Source organism: Mus caroli, unplaced genomic scaffold, assembly GCF_978045245.1.
Source record: "Mus caroli unplaced genomic scaffold, Mus_caroli_1 scaffold_4, whole genome shotgun sequence".
NCBI classification, from domain to species: Eukaryota; Metazoa; Chordata; class Mammalia; order Rodentia; family Muridae; genus Mus; species Mus caroli.
This window is the reverse complement of record NW_028227259.1, coordinates 93,390,350-93,412,829: the sequence shown is the minus strand read 5'-3', so window position 1 is coordinate 93,412,829 and position 22,480 is coordinate 93,390,350. Positions and strand designations below refer to the sequence as shown.

The following is a 22,480-nucleotide window of genomic DNA, read 5'->3' as shown; positions in this document are numbered from 1 at the left end:
GAGGAAAATAACAACTAAATTAATATAAGGAACACTATAGTAGTTTTAGAGCTTAGGGGAAACAAAATCTATGTTATATGTTATTTTGAATTTAATCAAATGTGAATGGGACTAAAGGTTAATTTTGAATATATGTGGCACATAATTTATCATCTGGAAATATAAAATGCTATAGAGTTGAAATATAACTTTTAACATGTATTATTTTCACTTATTTTAATTTAAAAGTGGGCAATTTTATCTTCTTGGTATATTTATGGAGCTAGCATTCATAAAACATAATCTTTAACAGTTTATTTTAAACAAATCAGAGATGTATTGTATGGAAAAAGCAAAGAAAAAATAAGAGATTCAATCATATAATCACCTGAGACATGATTGCTCATATGTAAGCCCTGTTGTGACCCTGACAACCATGAACCTCAAGTTTTATACACAACAAGGACCCCAAAGATGGACTAGAAAGCTACCCTCATGCCATAGATAATAGGTAAAAATATCTGTAGTTGTGTAAATTATATGAGAATGTCCACAATATTTGCATACAAACGTTTATACAGAGTAACAAATGGTCACCTATTTGATGATTTGTTGGGAAAGAAAATGTTTCATGAAATTTAGCAGCTAAAGGTAAATATGACATGATGTCATAAAGATTCTCTTGAATATCCTTTGACATTATCAACATAGTGTCTGATGGGATGAGAGAACACAAAGAAATTTGGTTTGGGGCTGGGAACTGCTTCACAGGTTGATAGCACTGGCTGCTCTTCCAGAGGAGCCAGGCTCTGTTCCCAGCACCCATGTGGTGGCTCATTTGTAACTCCAGTCTCAGGGGCTCCAATGCCCTCTTTTCACCTCTGCAGGTACCAGGCACACAGGTGGTACACAGACATACATGGAGGCAAAACATCTGTACACATAAAGTAAATAAACAAATCATTTAAAAATTGGTTTACTTTAGGTGAAAATAAATTAGAGGGGAATGCATAAAAATGACGTGTTAGCCTTCATCTAAATGGAGCAATCCTTGTTGTCCCTTTTAGACAAATTACATCCTGGCTTCCTGACTTTGGGGAATTTTAATATGTGTTTTAGATGACAGAGCTAGGTAGCCATTTTTCAAATATGGTCTGTGATCCTTAATGTCTTTGCTATTCCTTCATGATGAATTACCATGGTTTTTACTTTGAAATGTATTTGGAAACAAATAATTTCACTTCAGGCTGGATGTTTGCATTATTTTAACATAGCAAACAGAACAGAAGTTCAAATATTACACTTTTGTTAGCATCAATTGTAATTTTCTCTGCATTCCAATGAGAGGGTGAACTATGCTTGCTTTAATGAAGTCACATTAATTTTTCTACTTGGGGGTGTGCAATAATTGGTTTTCTTTTTCAGGATGAATTAATGTAAGGAAATCTCCTCTTTTACTGGGATAATTCTTTACGCATCTTGTATAATATAAAGACACAGTACTGTTTTTCAGACCACCTCAAAAAATAATGCTCAGCAAGATTCAAGGTCAAAAGAACATGTGACCCGTCCCCTGAGTCACTCAGATTCAAAGTGGTCAGAGATAACATAGCCTCCATTTCTTTTCGTGAATGTTGCCAGAATCATGCAATAGACTAATTAACCTTTTCCAACAGGCAAACATTTAAGCAAGAGATGCCATAAGGAACTCACGTTTCTGGAAAATGAAATCTGCAAGTATCCACCTTCAAATCATCCCCCATCATTCTGCATTTTTGCTCAGTCTTTCTTTCATAGATTATTAACAGTTTATCAGCACTTGCTAACTACTGCCAATGCATTTTGACTTGAACACTTTTAGCGTTTCAGAACATGTTTTGTATCTTGCACAGTAAAATTTGTTATGGCTTATGGGGTAGTCAGTGCAACAGCAAGACTTTGATAGACATGAAACCTCCACTAATTAACGACGTTCTATTTAAGGGAAGACGAGAGGCGCGTTCGTTTTACCCAAAGGAGCTCGTAATATCTCTCTTGCTGAAACAAGAGAAACTAAAAATGTCCTGGGTAAGTTGCAGCACAGTGCAGAAAGATGGGCATCCATAAATGACCTCAGACTAATGCGCGCTCTGTGACCGCATACTGATGTGCGCTCTGTGGCATCTTAAGCATGTTGCGTTCAGCCAGTGCTCACTCAGGCAAACAGTATAGCTCCTGTGTTGGGCTGTACTTCAGGGTAAAGCACTGAAAACCCTGATCCTAGGTGACTACTACATTTACTTTGGACCCTAATAAATATATAAGTTTGTAAGTCTACCTATAGATGATTTCTATCTGGGTTTCTTTTTTACACATGTCCTGGATCACATGAACTAGGGACTCGATAATATACTAAAGATTAGATTTCACAATGTCCTATATTCACCTTTATTAGAGACAGCATCTTCCTAAACAGAAGATTTCAAACTCAAGATCGTCCTGCCTCGGCTTCAGAAAAGCTGGGTTAGAGGCAGGTACCACCTCCCCTGGATCTGACTCATTTATTTTTACTGAACATGAGATATAGCATCTCTACCTCTCAATTTGTTCTGTTGTTGATTTTTAGTTATGAACAGGACTTTAAGTGATTTTTAACATCATTATAGGATTTATGATAATATTAAGTTCCAATAGTCAATTTAAGGCTATTAATTTCCTAGTTTAGAAGGTTGAGATTAAAGCATTTGTAAAAGCAGTACCCAATAAACACCTCGTGTTCAGTCTTCCTTTTGTAAGTATTTCTTCCAAGTGGGTGTCTACATCTTAAAACATTTCAATATATAGAAGCCTTTTATAAAAATACATAGGCAATAAGGAATATCCCCAGCTCACCACCTAACAACTTCTAGGAAAACTCGACACCACTTTCAAAGGTTAGTTATAAACACTAGACCCACACAGGGCGACGCAGGAAAGCAAAGCCGTTTGCCTGAATTATTGTTGCAATTCATAGGTCAGCATAACCTATGAATTTTCCTCATGCAAGATGTCTTCAGGCTGTGGAGTTAGTTTCTGAGATGCTCCGTTCCATTTATGGATGCCCTCTTCTGCGTGCAGGAGCAGGTTAAGGATGCAGTGCTGGACTAACCATAGTGTTGCTTTTGTTTTCTCTGCTTCCTCCAATATTCACTACACATGCTAAGGGTACCTTAAGATGTTTGATATACCCCCTGGGGCTAGACATGTGTTAATCCAAGAAGACGAGGCTTCTCCTCATGTTCTTGGTAAGTGTTTCTGTCTGCTGGCCCTGCCTTTCTGTGCACTTCAACATTAAATGTCAAAGACACTACACATGGAGTATATGTATGTATATATGTACTATATATACACATATATATACATATGCATATATATATGTATATATATGTGTGTGTGTATACTAGTCATACATATACATGTGAGGATGAGGATTATATATAAAGTCATTAATTAAATATTATGTGAAGTTTAATGAGCTCTCTCAACTATCTTTACTTTAAAACAAATGTTTAAAACTAAAACTTCAAATTCTTTTGGTAGAAAAAGGAATTGCTTCTTAACTCCTGAGGGAAAAAAAAACTTTACAAGTTTATATTCATTTATCATATTTTGCTCTGAATTAGGAGATGATAAAAATACAATGTACCACATTAAAGGAAGTTAACAGAAAAGTCATTATTTTTTATGTTGAAGCTGACTGATGGACAGTTTATTGAAAATGGCAAATGGATAGCTTTAAAGCTGCCACAGGACAATTTTGCTATTGCATTGTGAATTTTTCCTAGTATCTGGAAGTTGTCAATTTTTGATTGGCACAGACAAATGCAAAGCAGATTCTCTTGTCTCATATGGGAGGATACTATAGAAGAATACTATAGAAGGCCCAGTACTATCGCAGTCTGTTTTTAAATATATTCAAAAGTGTAACCAACCACGACTGTCATGCTAAGGTCTGGGCACTCTGTTCACACACTAAGATATCTGAAACTTAGCCACCAGCTCTAGGAGATTTTGTAGCAAGTTGGTTGTCCTCATGCTTTGGTGGTTCTGGAGCTATTTAAATTAAATTTGCTGTCAGATGGCCTAACAAACCAGCCTTTGCTCAGAGTTCTTTTGCTAGTTTTTACAATCCTGTTTTTCACCCTAGAATTTAGATTATTCTTAGAATAATTACCTTAAAGGCTTCGGAGAAATAAATTATAAACCAAATGCTTTTAACTAAATATGTTTTCAGTGATGTTAGAAATGTGCAATGTTTTCTCAATTACTGATAGACACTTCCAACCTGTAAATTTAATCTATTATTTTCCCACTAGAAAAGTATTATATATTATAATAACAGTAGATCTGTAATGCATTAAGATCTATTAATAATAAATATTGTTAGAAAAGGATATCAGTTTCTGAATGATCTGGCAATTTTACTATCATCAGAAAAAGTATTGGCCTGGAAACCAGTTCAGCTCTTTAGGGTGGCTATCAATATGTATCAATATTTAAAGTGACAGTTAACTAAAAAAGTATCTGTTATATTCAAAGTGGGCCCACCTTCCAGGGAAACATATGGGATGAGTGAGTTAGAATCTTCTAATATCTTTGACAATGTTTCCAAATGGGAATATTTGCAAACATTATTTTTTACCCATTTTATGTATTTGACTCAGTAGGAATGCTTCTCGATGGTTTAAATGCCTAAAGAAGGGAATGGGGAAACAATTCAAACTAACGTTCATTTTGACTGCTTGATACTAATAAGGAAGAGGAGTCACTGGACGTTATTAATAAAATGGGGGAGACTTGCTACGAGTCATGAGCACTGCCATATAATAAATGTGTGCCCATTACTCATTTCCTTTCATTTAGCCATTAAGAATCAAGTCACAGGTCACTACATCTTAAATGGCAAAGGGGAGGAAGCCAAGTCAAGGACCTTCATAGATCTTGGTGTGGAGTGGGATTACAACATTGAAGATGACATTGAAACCCTCCACACGGATGGCCCACTACATGACCCCGTTATTGTTCTGGTATGTACCATGCACCATGTTACATGGTTGGGTTTTGTTTATAATTTTATAATTTAACTTACCTGAAAAGACACTTAGCTAAAATATCTGACTGGTTATTTCCTTGGTTCTTTTTGTAATTCTATTTCTTTCTCCCTGTTCTGTGTGAAACATTCTCATATCTCTTATACATTTTAACAAGTATGACATTGTTGTTGATTGAAAAGGGAAAAGCAACAAAAATAAAAAGTAGATTTTTATTATATATATATATATGTATATATATATATATATATATATATATATATATATATAGAGAGAGAGAGAGAGAGAGAGAGAGAGAGAGAGAGATTTTTCTCTGTATAGCCCTGGCTATCCTAGAATTCACTCTGTAGACCAGGTTGGCCTTGAACTCAGAAATCCACCTGCCTCTGCCTCCCAAGTGCTGGAATTAAAGGCATGCGCCACCACTGCCTGGCTATTTATATTTTTATATTTAAGCTTGCTTAGCCTCCTTGATGTATCTTTTAAGCCACTATTATTTGCCTTCTGTATGGGGAACTTCCTTTGGCAGTGTTTGGGGTAGAAGTGTATTATCAATGAGTTCTTTCTGAAGCTTTCAAATTATCCAAATGCCATCTTCAAGAAGAGTAGAATTAGGGTATTACCAATTCTGTAATTTGATTTAGAGATGTCTTTATATTTATACTTGTCTATTGCACAAACATGTTATTTATAATATATAATGAATATCGAGAATCAAGAATTCTATATCAGCCATTTTTTGACCTATAAAAGCAGGAAATGTGGTCTGAGAACTGTACCAGAAAATACCAGAATTTAACCAGAAAAGCCAGTGGTTATTTAGATGAGTGTCAGTGTTTTGGCACTATTAAAGAGATACAGTGTAAAGAAGCCGTTGTTTGTATGCAGATTGTGTTAATTATTGGAGAAGTGTTCATTAGGAAGTTGAGAGATTATCAGTGAGAAGATCTGGCCACCTGCAGTGGAAGCACACTTGAGCTTACTTGGTGGATGCTTGGAAGTGTGGTCACAGCCCTGAGGAGGGCTCTGCCTGTCTAGGAAACACACTTAGCAGTCTCTGAGGAATCTGCTCTAAGAACTCTTGTGGGAAGCAGTGGAAGGTTCCTTATAGCCATGGGTCCTGTGCAGATTTGGCCAATGGGGTGGGGGGTGCTATTTCATAAAGTATAGGGAGCAGGCAGCCTCTAGGTGAGACTGAACAGCCTAAAAATGTAACATAATTGCAGAAAGCAAGACAGAAACAAATGAGCAATAATGTTCCAGTCTTGTGAAAAGACTGTTAACCTTCCAGAAGTTCTGAAGGTTTTGTTTCTGCTACAGCTGAAACAATTAAGAGCATAAAAGCTCCCAGCACTCGGGATACAGAGGCAGGCAGATTTCTGAGTTTGAGGCCAGCCTGGTCTACAAAGTGAGTTCCAGGACAGCCAGGGCTATACAGAGAAACCTGTCTTGTTTATGGGGAACAAGAGCGTTTTAAGAACTACCTTAAACATTTTCCAGCTTTGAAAGTGTCAATATTCTGCGATGTGTAAGGTCACAGTGACGCCTCCAGTTCTTTATGTGTTGATTACATATCTCACATGTGTATTAGATCATACCTCAGGAGAACGACACACGCTCTAGCCTAACATATAAGTACATCATCCACGAAGACTCGGTGCCAACAATCAACAGCAACAACGTCATCCAGGAGGAGCTGGATACCTTCGAGTGGGCGCTGAAGAGTTGGTCTCAGTGCTCTGAGCCCTGTGGTGGAGGTAACAACTGCATTCATTTCCAAAGCAGTTTATCACTCTATATTGCTACTTCACAATTGTAATATTGCTACCATTGTGGATCATAATATAAACATCTGTGTTTCCTGAGCTCTTAGCCCCTGTGGAAGGGTCATTTGACCCAGCCCCACAAAGGAGTCATGACCCACATGTTGAAAACCACTTACTTAAACCAATGGAGGACCTAACATCCCCATACTCCTTTCTCTAAGGTTCACATCTTGTGTTCAATAGAGCAGTGTTGCTTTAAAAGTAATTAATTAACTCTATAGTTCTTTTTGTTGTTGTTGTTGTTGTTTTCGAGACAGGGTTTCTCTGTGTAGCTCTGGCTATCCTGGAACTCACTCTGTAGACCAGGCTGGCCTCAAACTCAGAAATCCGCCTGCCTCCCAGGTGCTGGGATTAAAGGCATGCGTCACCACTGCCCAACTCTATAGTTCTTAATGTGACCCCATCAACCTCCCAATAATTAAGACCAAGTTTCCATTAGATTTATTTATTCAGCTTTAGCATGATTACTGAACAAATTATTCCTGATTTATTTTTATATGCTAAACTGGCTAATTCCCAGCTGAGCTCCCCTTCTCCCGGATTGCCTTTTGGTCATCAGTCTGTGTTCAGGATGCACTTCTCCTGGCCACATGCCCATGGTCCATCTCTTTTCACAGCAGCCTCCTCCTCTCCTCTCTTCCTTCTCCTCCTCCTTCCTAGAGGTCCCTATCTGAGACCCCCAGCCTGGTACATCTATTCTTCAAAATCCTGCCTACCTCTATTCTTCCCAGTCATTGGCTATAGCTTTTTTAACCAGTCAGAGAAGATTGGCGACCAGCATTTAACATCATCCTTTGGTATACATGAGTATGTGCTCATGGGACTGTAAGCAGACCTTGGGGGCCAGTGTTCAGCATGTGAATACATAGCAGCACTAGGCCAACTCCAACATAATCTTAAAACCTTAATCACTTTTCCCCAAATCTACAACTTCTTCCAATCCAGTTTACTGAGGCTGCTGCCTCTTCTCCATCTTGGTGTCCACGTGTATGCACATCTTTTCTGTTTGTGCTAGCAAGAACTCAGTTAATCACATCCATCTGTATACCTAATTACACTATGTTGTAGATGCTACTGCTCTACTGAATGCTTGGTCTATCTGTGTGTCCATACTCACAGCAGCTCTATGGTGTCAGTACTATTTTTAATCTTCATTATACTGATGGTGAAATTGAGACACAGGTAAGTGGTTCTTCAAAAAACATAGGATTCAGACCAGCTTAGCTGAGTACCACACTGCCTTGCTGTACTGAATTTCTTCTCTCATTTCTCCGGACCAGATCCATGAGATGGACCCCATTTTTAACAATCTGTTTGTCTGGTTCTGCACAACAAATATTCTAGTATTAAACATACAATAACAGAATTCTCCCCAACAAGAAGAATAGTTACAGTAATCACTATCTAATTAAATTCTGAATAATAAACAGAAAAAATATTCATAGTAGAGAATTCTGGGTAAGCCAATTTAATTAATGTTCAGACTCTATTTCTACAGTGTTTCTGGAAAGGGCATAACATGTTTGGGGCTTTTAAGAATGTTACTTCATTCCCCATTGCAAGATAGATACTGATTTAATTTGGATTCTTACTTTTTCATATGTTCCAATAGACATGGTCCCCAAGGTTATCAATGACATTTTAATATGGATAGCATCTGTGCCTACCTCACTAGGCTTCCTCCACTGTTTTGGAATAGAAGTATATTGTGATTTTTCCTCTACTGATTTTCTTCTCTCTTTACATGATAATGTTTTTAACTTAATGGGTGACTAGAATTATATTGGCTCTTGCAATTAAAATCCTTCAGTCGTCTGACGTATGGCCCTGAAGACACACAGCCATTCGGGTAGTATTCTTGTAGAGAGTTAATAAGCTGAGTCTCATCATTAAGGATCATTAAGCAAAGCATCTTGCAATAGCCTTGTACAAAACAACTGGCTTATACATTTCAAGAATAGTAAATGCCTTAAAGATGGAGTTTGGGAAATTATTCCTGTTGGTGGAAGCCAAGGAAACTTGGATGTTAGATGGCCCACATGGTCCCTGATGGGTAAAGCCTTGCTGGGAGAAACTTTACAAGGACAGTGGCAGGTTTTGAATATTGTCTGTGTAATATCTTCTAAGAATAATTTTGTAGTAATGTGAACTGTTTAGGAGTGAAGGATCCAGAGGTCTGCAACCAGGAAACCATGCATGGATCGTAATCTATAATTTGGACAGTAAATGGAATGATTAATCTAAATTCCTAGATACTCAACTTCCTTACAACTTTTATAAGGGATACGAAGTTTTCAATTCCTAGAGGGGTTTTGCTGTCTGTGTGTTTGTTCTACAAATATCAACGAATGACCTCCAGGTCCAAATGCTTTCCTGAGTGAGGCTCGTGACTTTGTAGAACTGATGCTTTCTTACCTCCTTCCTCTTCACACATGACATGTTCTCCACCCACCGGAAGTACGTAGCCCATCACATGTTCTTTCCTGTATGTGGCACTGGTGCCATGTTCTCTCCTCTATGCACAACAGTTTGAGCTCCACTGTATGCTTAAGAAGGGGTTGGTTTGTAAGGCTTCCCTGCCCCTTCCCATCAGCTAAACAAGTGGTCTTTCCTATGTATTTGTTTCCACCCCTGCAGAAAGTTCACTGCTGAGCTCTGTAAAGGTCTGTACTACTCACCTCATATTGGTCACCACAGTGGTTACCTAATCTACTCCCTTGTGGCAGTGTGAACACTCTATCTCATTCACCGGCAATTTCACGGGTACTGCGTAATAAGTTTTAGTATTTACTAAACGTAAGTTCCAAGAAAGTGGGCCATTTAATTTTAAACTCATTTCCATTCAAAAATGGCAATACCTATTGTGGTACCTGGCATATTATACATATGCAGATGTTTATTACAGGAATGCATTTGTGAATATTCAAATGTTTGCCATTAGTAAGTGCCTAAATGAAGCTTACTTTCTGATCCAGGATTCCAGTATACGAAATATGGATGCCGAAGGAAAAGCGACAGTAAAATGGTTCACCGCAGTTTCTGCGAGGTCAATAAAAAGCCGAAACCCATCAGACGCATGTGCAACATTCAGGAGTGCACACACCCGGTGTAAGCACTGAGTCATGCGGCCCTGCTGCTGGCACGGTGGGAATGGGAATGCTGTTAATGTTCTGTTTAATTCGAAGCTTCGGCATTTAAGTAGTCAATCTTATCACAAGGGTGAGGAGTATATACAGCTGTGGTCCTGCTCTTCCCTACATTCCTACTCCTGAAAAACAAATACATATCTTAGCTGCTTTGTTTATTTTGATATTTGACTTTTACCCATCTTTATCTAAATGTTGACATCTACCTGTTGACTCTTGGGGGCGGGGGGGGGGAATGACAGGTTGACAGGTCGCATAATAAATGTTGAGTTTCTTCCAAAGGTGGAACATTCCTTGACACTCTCTATAGACCACACTTAACCCTTTCTTTCTTGGTTTTAACAACACGGACTTATGGGGCTGGTGAGATAGCTCAGTGGTTAAGAGCATGGGCTGTTCTTCCAGAGGTCCCGAGTTCGATTCTCAGCACCCACATGGTGGCTCAGGACCATCTATAAGGGTATCAGTGACACGAAAGTGCACATGTATCATAGTACTCATTCATTAAATAATAAATAAATAAATACGCCTGTTGAAAAAGATACAGACTTATTTTACTGGCAATGGTATCTGGGGTGAGTGCCACAACAGATAAGTCATACTGTTAGAGCAGAATACGGCTTCCTTTTTTTTTTTTTTTTTTTTTTTTTTGTAAAACTGTTTGTCTTGAAGACTAATCACTTCTAAATTTTAAACACCCTATTACTTAGTTTCAGAGTTCTGCCTCAGCCCGGCTTTCACAAACCTTTCTCCCTGGCTGTCCTGAGTCAATTACATCTTATTCTTGGTTCATTCTTCCATTGCCAGAGGCACCAGTCTCTTCAGGAATGTAAAGTATAACAAGGGAAAAAATATATAGAGAGAAGATTTAACTGTAGATATGTAGGAAAAACATCTAAGAGGTTGAAGTACAATTATGAGACAAGTCTTGCTTCTGCTCTCACCTTTGAGTTCTCGGAGACACACACGTAGGTAGCTATTTCTGTTTTTCCCCAGAATCTTAAAGTATCTGTCCCTTTCTTGGCTAGAGTCCTGAGTTATTGAAAATTAGTGCTCATTTTGATTCAAAGTCCTATAGGACATATTTTTTTTTCTTTTCTGTCTAAAGTTCTTAAAACCTTGTTGCCATCAGAAGACAACTGCCCAGTGATGAAGTGGACCCGTGTGAGCATCTTTCCTAGAGTACCGTGTACTTGTAGACTTAATTTCATGGCAAGTAATTACACTTACGGTGCACAAATATATTTTGATAATGTTCAGATGGAGGTGATTAATATATACTTACCCTCAGACACTTGGCTCTTCTATGTGACATGCACCCATAAATGTTTTCACAGCTTTGAAGTGCATACTACACTGTGGTTAGCTCCATGGATTATGCTGCCTGGGAGATCAGCCAACCAGCCTCTCTGAAGGCAGCTGAGGGAGTCCTTTGTCATCTCCACATTCTCTTCTGTCCACTCCCACCCTTACTCCCTACTTCAGCGAGGTCTGATTTCTTTTTGTAGGCCATCTCTTGAGTTTTTCTTACAGGCTTTTCCTTCTTCCATCTGGTCAGTCAGTGTGCACATACTCGAGGGGTGCAGATTATCTGTCCCTTCTGTAACTACGAAGTCCTAATGTAGAAGTATATCGATACCTTAGTACGCTTTCCTTCTCGTAATTTAAGACCGACCTAGTCTGTCAAAATGAAACATGGTATTTAGGATAAGGAATTGTGCTCATCTGTGAAGGCCTCAATTGTGATTCCTATTCAAGAGACATGACTTATGAGAGAACTGTAATCACAGCTGACTCAGCATTATCCCACTCTCAGCGACATTAGAATTTGGAAATGTCCCATGGGAGGTAGTTTTGAACATTAGTCTCCAGAAACATTTTTATTAGGTGGGTTTAAGGACGTACTTTCTATCCAGGCCTGCACGTATGACCTTTCTCTTGGGTTCGCTGAGGTCCAATAATAGTGGAAGCTAGAATATTTGAAATGGTAAGCAAGCTTACTATTTCACGAATAAGAGTGTAGTAGCCAAATCCCTCTGTTGTTCAAAAGCCAAGCGTTGGGACCGTTGTCAGAAAGTTGTTCCCCCATAATGTGCACTCATTCAGAAGATGGGAAGTACCTAGGCGTCGCGCTGTGGGGATGCTCGCTGCCTCCTTCACCGCTCCCTCTTGCTCCCACAGCTGGGCAGCGGATGAATGGGAGCACTGTAGCCGAAGCTGTGGCAGCTCTGGGAACCAGCTGCGCACCGTGCGCTGCCTCCAGCCACTGCAGGATGGCACCAACCGCTCGGTGCACAGCAAGTACTGCCTTGGAGACCGTCCTGAGAGCCGCCGGCCCTGTAACAGAATGCCCTGTCCAGCTCAGTGGAAAACAGGATCCTGGAATGAGGTGAGGTGTTTGTTAGCATGAGTGTGTGAAGGGGTTAGGAAAAATTAACACTTTCAGACAGTGTTTGTGGTTATTAATAGGTGGCAGGGACAAGCCGTGACTAGGTGTTCAGTGAGACGGAGGCATCTGAAAGGTCCCTGACCCTTCTGAGATCATAGTGACTTCCTTTTACATATGTTCCAATCCACCACAGAATGCAAGACCCTAGACGTCAGTAACCCCACGTACCCACACCCCTCTCACTCTATCCTCATTCTAGCTGGTAAACTTTCTATGTTCCAAATTACACTTACTCAAGCCTGCACCTTCATGTGACTTGTTCTTCCCTGTCTCTGGTCTCACCATATCTTCCCCCTCCACCAAGGCTCACCATCATCGTCCAAATTCCTTACTCATTACCTTGTGATCCCTTCTACCAAGGTTTCCTCTGCCTTTAAAGGACAGGGACCAGAGTAGCTGTAGACTCTTACTCCCAATAGAGCATTGTGAAGCCTGTCTTAGTCTGAGCTTGCCTTTGGTCCAATGGCAGTGTGCCTTGCTTCCTCAGTACTTAGCCACAGCCTGGGGTCAAGTGGAATTTGGTAACTGGCTGGATCATTGTTTCATTGTCTATAATACCACCTGTTCTTGATACTTCTATGGACTCAAAATAAGAGGGTTTATAGAAAGACGGCACATCAAAAGGCAGTTACAGAAGAGAGGGCCAGTCATCCATAGGGGATAATATGGAGACATGCCCATTCCTCGTAGAGTCCTGGAACTGAGATTCTCCCAGCTCAGCCTATCTCGACAGTACAGAAGTTTCTCAGCTTAGTTTGAAAGTTCTTGTCAGAAAAAAACTAAAGGAGTTGGGGGCTGCCTACCAGGACCTGGCAAAGACACCAATGTATGAGTCCATGGTTAGTTGGCCTCAGAATCTCTGTACAACATTTCTTCCATAGAGAGAGAACTCCAGAGTTGTCAAGTGGTTTGTGACCTGTGCATTGTGGGGGTAGAGATCCTGGGAGCATGCATGTGCCTCGGCTCTGTAGAATCAACATCTGTAATTGCAGCCTTTGTCTCTGTAGTGTTCAGTGACCTGCGGTGAGGGAACAGAGGTGAGACAGGTTCTCTGCAGGACTGGAGACCACTGTGATGGAGAAAAGCCCGAGTCTGTCAGACCCTGCCAGCTGCCTCCCTGTAATGGTAAGAGCATGGCTGCTTGTTCTTTGTCATATTGTTGAACCTTAGAAAGCAGAAATTCCTTTCAGCATAAGGTCTGGAACTTGCATCCAAGAAATAGTCAAATGAAGACACCTTTGGAAATAATAGTCTGAGAATGCTGTTTGAAATAGGGTTACCAACCAGTACATTGGGGATACTGGGTGGGGCTATTTCAAACATGTGTAGCTTCTTTCCATGTGAGTTTCTGTTGGGGACTACTTTTTGTTTCTCTATGATTTACCTTTATAATCTTGCAGAAGTATAGTTAGATTATTACGGCAGGCTTTGAGATGTTTTATTAAAATTATTTAGGCATACAGAAATTAAATGTGACTCAACCTTAAGATCCTTTTTATTAACTGCCCATACATATAAAGTATGATTCCAAAATAGACACCTTGTACATGGGGTGACTTCTAACTTCAAAACAGACACCTTGTACATATGCCAAAATAAAGCAGTTGCCTGAGTGAGCCAACTAGTTGTATTTTGAAAGTAGAATGTTTGTTTGCTTGTTTGTTTGTTTAAAATATTTAAAATATAATATTTGTTTATTTATTTAAATCTGAACTGGGGAGCTGACTCAGCGGGTAATGTGCTTGCTGCAGGAGTATGCAAACCTGAGTTCAGGCCCTGGGCTCTCCTGATGGCAGCACATACCTGTACTCACAGCTCATCAGAGGCAGAGACCATGTTCCACAGGATACGGCAGATAGCAATTAGGAAAGACACCTGACATCTGCTTCATCTCCTTACCGCTGCGCCTCTCTTCTTACTCTCATTGGTGTGCGCTCTGGTGAAACTCAAGACTAAAGGGATTTTTTTTTTCTCTACATTTCAACCCATAAGTAATATTAAACTCTGGCATCCTCCCTCCCCTTTTTTGTAAGAAACTTGGCAACTTCTTCAAATAGCTTTGTATTTTGGACATTTTAGGCTTCCAGCCTTTAAGTATTGTAAACAACTATACCTAAAATGGCAAAACCTCCAGAGCATGTTTGGAGGGTTCTAGCAAGGAACACATGACCAAAGACCACTTCTCCTCTGTTTGGGGAAGGTCATTGTCTTTGACCAAGAGTGGAGCTATGGGAGGGGTTCACATGGATTGGTGAGGGGGGGGGAAGGGGGGCCATCAGCCAGAGCAGCCACATTAACTTTGGTGACCAGTGGGATGACAGATGTCACGGCCAGTTCACCTTCACATCCTTTTTCTTGGGCACTTATCCTTCAATATAAGTTGTCTTGTCAGTACTGACCATAAGATTTATTAGCCTGCTTTTAGAAATATGCAACTAGCCTTGGATAACTGCCCACATTGAATACATCCTTTTAGAATTGTTATAGTTTGATGATTTATAATGATGTTACCTGTTCTGTTTGTGATTCACTGAATACATAGTTTCAGAGTTGTAATGCTTGAATGATTTTTGTGCTTTATTGTGCCAAATGATTTTTGTTGGTATTTGTGATTGTTTCACTGGATACAGTTTCTAAGAAATGTAATGTTTGGTTTTAATGTATAAAATCCCCTGCTTGAGAGCTGCAGAATACACTCAGATTCAAACTGCAAAAAAAAAAAAAAAAAAAAAAAAAAAAAAAAAAAAAAAAAAAAAAACAACAACAAAAAAAATAAGTTGTCTTGTCCAACTTATGTGATAGATTTTATATTACTATACGTTACTTTGTTCCATATATTTTTAAATGGATAAGTGAATGGATGAATGAATTAGCCACTAGTGTAGTAGAACCCAACAAACTCTATCTACTCAAATTGTCCCAGTGGTGGCAATGGCAGTGGCACTTTCCTTAACCCCAGTGTTCTGGGTTCCTTAATGAAGTATGTGCGAGCACATGCACACACACACACACACACACACACACACACACACACTCACACACACCTACTAAAACCTAGATTCCATTTTGGCTGTCCTGGACCCAGACCGGCAACCCTCCTGGGCAATGATCTCTGACTCTTACATGATGGCTGTGCTATCTCTTCTGCACCTGTCAGGCCTGGTGTAACCTTCTTCCTCCCAGGCATGGCTATGTCCTTCCTCCTCCTTCACTCCCCTTCCCTGGGGAAACCCAAAAGTCCCGCCTCTGTCTTTTGGCCCAGCCATTGGCCACCAGCAACTTTATTTATCAGTCAAAACGAACTTGGGGCGGGAACCCTCAGCATCTTACCTGTAGATTCTATTGCAATTTGGGGGACTCAATTAACATAATACAAGCATTAGACCAAGCCACAACACACTAGGGTAAAGGTTAACAGTTGAATTACCTGTCACATGTGCTGAAGGAGGGAAAATTAATGAACTACTCAAGGATAGGTCTCATGTTTAGGAGTAGTTGGCCAACATGTAATGGACTCCACACTTGTTTAGTTGTGGTGGTGGTAGCAGTGGTGTGTGTGTGTGTTGTGTGTGGTGCTTTTATTTGGCTACACTTGGTGGATTCTTTGCTTTAGTTTGTTTGTAGGGTTTTAATTGGTTTTCTTGGTTTAGGGTTTTTTGTTGTTGTATTGAGTTTCTTTTCTTTTCTTTTCTTTTCTTTTCTTTTCTTTTCTTTTCTTTTCTTTTCTTTTGAGAAAGAACTTAAAGTTGCACTGGGGGTGAGATTCTGGGAGGACTTGGGAAAGGGTAAGATTAAGACCAAAATATATTTAAATTTAAAAGCTGTTTTAAATAATAAAAAAGTAAGAAGAGAATACAATGAAAAATAATAAATAAAAGTGAAATGTAGCTGGACGTGGTGGCGCACGCCTTTAATCGAAGCACTTGGGAGGCAGAGGCAGGCAGATTTCTGAGTTCGAGGCCAGCCTGGTCTACAAAGTGAGTTCCAGGACAGCCAGGACTACACAGAGAAATCCTGTCTCAAAAAACAAAAACAAAACAAAACAAAACAAAAAGTGAAACGTTTCTGAAAGTTTCACATTAGTTAACATTTACCATAGACGCTTTTATGGGTATTGATTACTACATTGGGTTCCTTGTAGTTCTAATTTGCTAATACTTTATTTTTTCATTAATTTTCAAATATTTTCTGTAACTATTACTATGACTGCATCTTATTTTCCTTTTACAATAATTATAGTAATTGATTTTTAAAATAAAACTAACCTTTTAAATGAAAAAAAGGAGAAAGAACTAGTAAGATCCAACATGGCCACCAGGGGGAGACATAGGACTTCTTTATTTAGCTGTTTCCTTTGGAAAGTGATTTTCAATATAGAAACTCAAACAAAACAAAACAAAACCCCACGAAACAAACAAAACAAAAATACATATCCAATTAGATGCTTTTAAACTTCCTGTTGCTGTATGAATTTGCCTATATAGTTATTACTGTCATTGATGAACACTTTCTAGGTAAACTCTGTTGATTTTACTAGCTCAAATATGTGTGTCTGGCTGCCTGTCTGCACAGATCTACTTGCTCCCTTTTGGTGGTAGTGGGTGAGACACTGTAAAATCAATGTGCCAAGGAGACAGCATCCCTGTGTTAGTGTGCCCATGTTTGTCTCCTGGCTTTACTGCCCTGAGCTCTAAGTTGAAAGCCAATTTTGGGAGTTCTGACATCATAAATTTCCATGCTATTTCAGCCAAACAGGTAGGGTAGCCCTCAGTCACAAACTCCAGATTCAATTGTACCTTTTGAGGTCCGACATCAACCTCTCTTCCCAAGGTTTTTATGACATGGGCGGTGTGAGAAAGCTATAAAATTTCCATTATTTTAATGATTGTGTTGTAGGATTATATTTGGTTATAATACTCATTTGTCTTTAAGACCTGCTCATCTATACCTACAAAATTATCATGAAGTTTGCCCTCAGTGTCTTTTACTCATCCATACAGAAGCATATTCTTGACCTAATGAGACTTGGGCTCTCGGTCGCTCTGCAGTGGCCAGGTGCTCATTTAAACAAGAGTTCCATCTTAGCCCCTCTCTAATGCACAGGGGATGTTTCTGGGCCCAGCCTCCCATCAGTAGCAGGCAAAAGGATGTCTGTGAGAAAGACTCCCTCAGCAGAGGCTACAGCCTTACTCATAGCAAGGGCAGTTTGCTTAGTTTTAGATAGACAGACAGGAAATATAGTCCACAAGTAAAGAACTGGTATTTTGAGGTTAAAAAACTCAGAAATCCTCCACCAATAACACCACCTAGCTTATAACTTTTACAAGCATAAGGTGTTCAGACTCCATATAATGCAGTAGACCTACACGTGTCAAGACAGCGTAACTGTCAGCTTGGGATATGTGGACATGGAATGGCACTGAAACAAGAAAGCAGCCTGCTGTCAACGTCACCAACTGACGCTCTTAAAAAGAACTCTCAAAAGTTCTTTGGCATTATAGAGCAGAGTTGTTACCTTGACGTGTGTTCTTACATAATGAAGGCCTATGGGTGCCGTAATCCTTCACTTTTTAAATGGTACAGGGCCACATTTCCTGGGTCACATGTATAGACATAAAATACTGTCAGTTTCATAAAATTGAATATAAAACATGTAAGTTGCTTAGAACAGAGTTGACATATTTTATAGAGCTGTTTTGTTTTCTAATAAGGACCTGAGAATGTCCAGTAGTAAACATGACTAATAAGAGCCTAAGAATATCCCATAATAAACATAACACTTGTTCTCAAGCCGGACAATTCTGTTTTAATCCAAGTGGTCATTGTTTCCTTTGCTAAGTGTTATAATGATTTAGTTAGTTATAGAAGCAGTGTTTAGGGCTGGAGAAATGGTTCAGTGGTTAAGGGCACCGTCTACTCTTCCAGAGATCCCAAGTTCGATTCCCAGCAACCACATGGTGGCTCACAATCATCTGTAATGAGATCTGATGCCCTCTTCTGGTGTGTCTGAAGACATCGACAGTGTACTCATATACATAAGATAAATAAATCTTTTTTAAAAAGCAGTGTTTAATATTCATTTTATTTGTGTATTAAAAGTCATTGTAGAATCAACTTATTAGAAAGGCAAACTTCAATATTACACAATTAAAAATTATGCTTCTCTCCATCTTCAAAATGAATGCAATGAGGTTTTTGTCCTTCTACAATCTGATACACACCTCAGTGTTGTCTTAAAGACAGTGTTCCCCCTCAGTGTCCTGACAGCTTCTCCTGGAGATAGTAAAAGGATGATCGTGCCTAGTGTGTGGTAGATAACGAGCTGCTTGGTTTAGCTGTGTGTGGTGGGACATGCTCACAATCTCAACAGTAGAGTGGCTAACCTGGGTAATGCAGTGAAGTCCTCCCTTAAAAAATTAAACATTGGGCTGGCGAGATGGCTCAGCAGGTAAGAGCACTGACTGCTCTTCTTGAAGGTCCTGAGTTCAAATCCCAGCAACTACATGGTGGCTCACAACCACCTGTGATGAGATCTGACGCCCTCTTCTGGTGTGTCCGAAGACAGCTACAGTGTACTTATGTATAATAATAAATAAATCATTTTTTAAAAAATTTAAAAATCAAAACAAAAGTTATCTCTGACAGTATATCCATCCTGTAGTTTATATTACTAATAATTTTGGTTTCTTTGATCCTTTTATGTTTATGCATGTTTTTTTTTCTTATGTTTTTGCAGATGAGCCATGTTTGGGAGACAAGTCCATATTCTGTCAAATGGAGGTGCTAGCAAGATACTGCTCCATACCAGGGTATAACAAGTTATGCTGCGAATCATGTAGCAAGCGCAGTGGTACCCTGCCGCCGCCATACCTTCAAGAAGCTGCTGAAATCCACAGTGATGCTATCTTTGGCCCTAGTGACCTCCCTAGGTCCCTAGTCATGCCTACACCCTTCCTCCCTTCCTCCTCAGGGACCCGTGCTGAGAAGAAATCCTTGAGTAGCATCTCTTCCATGGCAAACCCCAATGCGGATGCTGCCTTCAGAGCCAGCAGCAGAGCTAGTGCTGACTTCCCCCGGAAGAGAGCACATCAGGCTGGAAGAAAGACTCTGGAGTCAGTGCCATCCTCCTCATCCATAAAGACTGATGACCTTCGTCCCGCCTCCCCGGTGGCTGCTGCCCCCTCCCCTGCTATCAGCGATTCAATAGGTGCTTCTCCCCAGACAAGAACCCCAAAGAAAGATGACGCAAAGAGTGTTAGCAGGAGACATCCGACCAGGTCAACAGCCTCAGAGAGATGAGAAAGCAGACTAGTGGAGCTAGAGGTCAAAGGGAAACCTGGACCGCCTCCCTCCCTGCATGGTGCATACAGCTTGTTAAAAAGTGGTACTCTCCACAAAAGGTTTACTCGCGTCCTCTGTACATGGAAGGACCGGAAGTGCTGGTTCACTTTTTAGTTGCTTCCATCTTCCTCCTGTTCCACATCGACTTGTTTACCAGAATCCATTAGAAGAAAGCGCCAAAGACTGTTTTTCAGAAGGAAAGAGTCCAGCTGCAGTGGCCCCTGCCTTAGAATGTCAGCAGTTGGGAAACTAAGGCAAGATGGTGACCGCTCGCTGGCCCGTTCAGGGACAGCCAGGAACAACTCTCCCCAAAACAAAAGAAAAAATGGAAAGGGTTGCTTTCTAAGGAAGAAAAGAGCCTAGAGCCGATTGTGCATATCAGCTGTTCTGTTCATTTGTTGTTTTTTTTTTTTAAAAAAAAAGTTACAGTTAAGAATAACCCAAACAAATGCCAGTGGTTTACGCTTCAAGAAATTTTGGAAATAATTCTTAGACTTGTATTCCTATTTATCTATATTAGAAATACTGTATGAGCAAATTTGCAACTGTCGTGTAAATTCTGTACATTGCAGAAATCAGTATTATTTTAAAAGATGTTCTCAAGTGATTGTTTACTATCTTACATTTCTGGATGTTCTAGGGTGCCTGCCATTGAGCATTGCCTTATGTGGCGTTCCATGGGTTGATTTTGAAGCAGACTAGGATGAAGAAGTTGAGATTACATCTACTGACAATATACAGAGGGCTTGCCATTTGTCATCTGTTGACACTGCCGATGTGCAGGTGACTCATTTAATCCACTGCCTTCCTTTCTTGCAACAAAGGGAACGGGGACAGCCTCTCCACGTGTTTGTGCGCACAGGCTGCAGTGACTAAGCTTGCACAAGACAAAGCCCAACCTTCTTGCCATCGCATCAAAGGGCATCGTGGCGATGCGCAACATCTCAGTGATGCCCAGTTCGTGTGCTATCAGCTGTACTTGATATTCTGTGATCACCACAGATGGGTTGTGTGTGTTCTTTCATAGCTGAGAAGAGTATCATCAGGCTAGGACTGGCACTTGAGGACGTGAGTGCTTTGAGAGCAAGTTCAAGGAAGAGTCTTCGTCGCGGTTGAGATATTTATTTTCTGCATGGTTCATATCTAAATGTTCCCAGTCACAATGCATCGGACTGCAGTGCCAGGCTGGTAGTTCTGTTAGTGACCAACATGTTCACATGAAACCAGAAATGCGCCCCCCAGGGCTGGATGTATAGTACTTGTATATAGGACACAGATCTGAAGATATTTATTTTAAGAGTTGATTTTTTTTCTTGATAGTCTTTTTATGTCTTTAATATTGACACTAATATCAATGACATTTTAGTAAACTAGAGAGACATAATTAGAGGTGTGTGCTATGTTCTGTGAAGAAAGGACAAATTTAAACCAAGCACACAGCCAACTCAAAGAACTAAAATTGAACAGATTCTTACTTTTGAAAAAGGACAAATTTGGCAGAACTTGATTGGATCCAGGACCTCCCACATGCTAAGCCAGCACTCCATTGCTGAGCCGCATCTCTGTCCCCTTTTATATTTTAATACAGGAGCTCCCTAAGTTACCTAGGCAGGCCTTGAACTTGTGATCCACTTGCCACAACCTCCCAAGAGGCTGGGATTACAGGCAAAGCTTGTGTTAAATATTTACATTCTTTAAGTAGTCGATACAGAGCTAATGACTTGATTCCCTTCAAGGGTGCATAAAATAGTCAAGAATTCAGCTAGCTGTTTAATAGATAATAAACTAGGAACATTTCTAAAGCCCGGTGAGGTGGTGCATACCTGTCATCCCAGCATTCAGAAGCTGAGGCAGGAGGATTACTATGAGTGTGCAGCCAGCCTGGGCCATGTAACAAGACTCTGCTTCAAACAAAACCTATTTTAAGTATGTAATGAGTAATTCCTATGTTACACTTTAAAGACAAAAGTGGTGTGAGCATGCTTCTGAAGTCATTTTCTAAACATGTCTAGAAATCCATTATGCGGACTAAAGTAAAGATGCATCATCCTTTCAAAGTACAGACTGGGAAGGCCTTTATGTTATAACCATCATAAGTCAAGAGCCTAAGCTATGACTCAATACCTCGAAACAATTGCTGCTACTTCATGCAAGGATTTTAAATGTCGAGTTAAGTGATTTCCTGATAGTTAAGTCATCCCTGAGCCTTAAAATGTTCTCTCTCTTGAAAGCTTCACCAGAATAAAATTCTCTCTAGTTTGCTTGGGTGTACACATATCTGGTCCACAGGGAACCTGAAGATGGTCACACACATACACCTCCCATAAGATGTAAATATTCCTTCCACTTTCTACCTATGCGCTTTTTTTTTTCTACTAAGCTGAAAAAGTTCCTTTTTATCAAGGTGTACACTACTGATGCTGTTGGTTGTATTGGGAACACATAGCAATAAAAAACGTGAAAGAGGAGACGCGGCCTGACGTTGATTTTCTTACTGGTTTCCTTATGCCTGTGGGAATGCATCTTTTCCTCCAATCAAGTGAAACAATCACCTTTCTCTGGAGATGCTAGAGAGAGTCTCCACGCTTTTAAAGATGCTAAGAAGCCATGGGAGGTGGATTGTGCTGAAGTCTTTCCTTTAGAACTAGGTAAGAGAAGAACAATAAGGCT

At 40.0% G+C, this 22,480-nt stretch overlaps 1 protein-coding gene across 2 annotated transcripts in view; it reads left to right on the top strand.

The window, feature by feature from the left end:
* Positions 1 to 22,215, top strand: part of Adamts3 (ADAM metallopeptidase with thrombospondin type 1 motif 3) — a 221,790-nt gene extending 199,575 nt beyond the window's left edge. The window contains exons 16-22 of one of the 2 annotated variants that reach the window (XM_021162812.2): positions 3,162 to 3,242; positions 4,861 to 5,024; positions 6,640 to 6,805; positions 9,850 to 9,982; positions 12,202 to 12,409; positions 13,477 to 13,594; positions 19,206 to 22,215. In XM_021162812.2, the coding sequence (XP_021018471.1) occupies positions 3,162 to 3,242; positions 4,861 to 5,024; positions 6,640 to 6,805; positions 9,850 to 9,982; positions 12,202 to 12,409; positions 13,477 to 13,594; positions 19,206 to 19,768 (1,433 nt within the window). In that variant the 3' untranslated portion in view covers positions 19,769 to 22,215. Of the gene's footprint in view, positions 1 to 1,962; positions 2,047 to 3,161; positions 3,243 to 4,860; positions 5,025 to 6,639; positions 6,806 to 9,849; positions 9,983 to 12,201; positions 12,410 to 13,476; positions 13,595 to 19,205 lie in introns of both variants that reach the window. The other variant, XM_021162810.2, reaches the window with a different exon arrangement.
* The last annotated feature ends 265 nt before the right edge of the window (positions 22,216 to 22,480 follow it).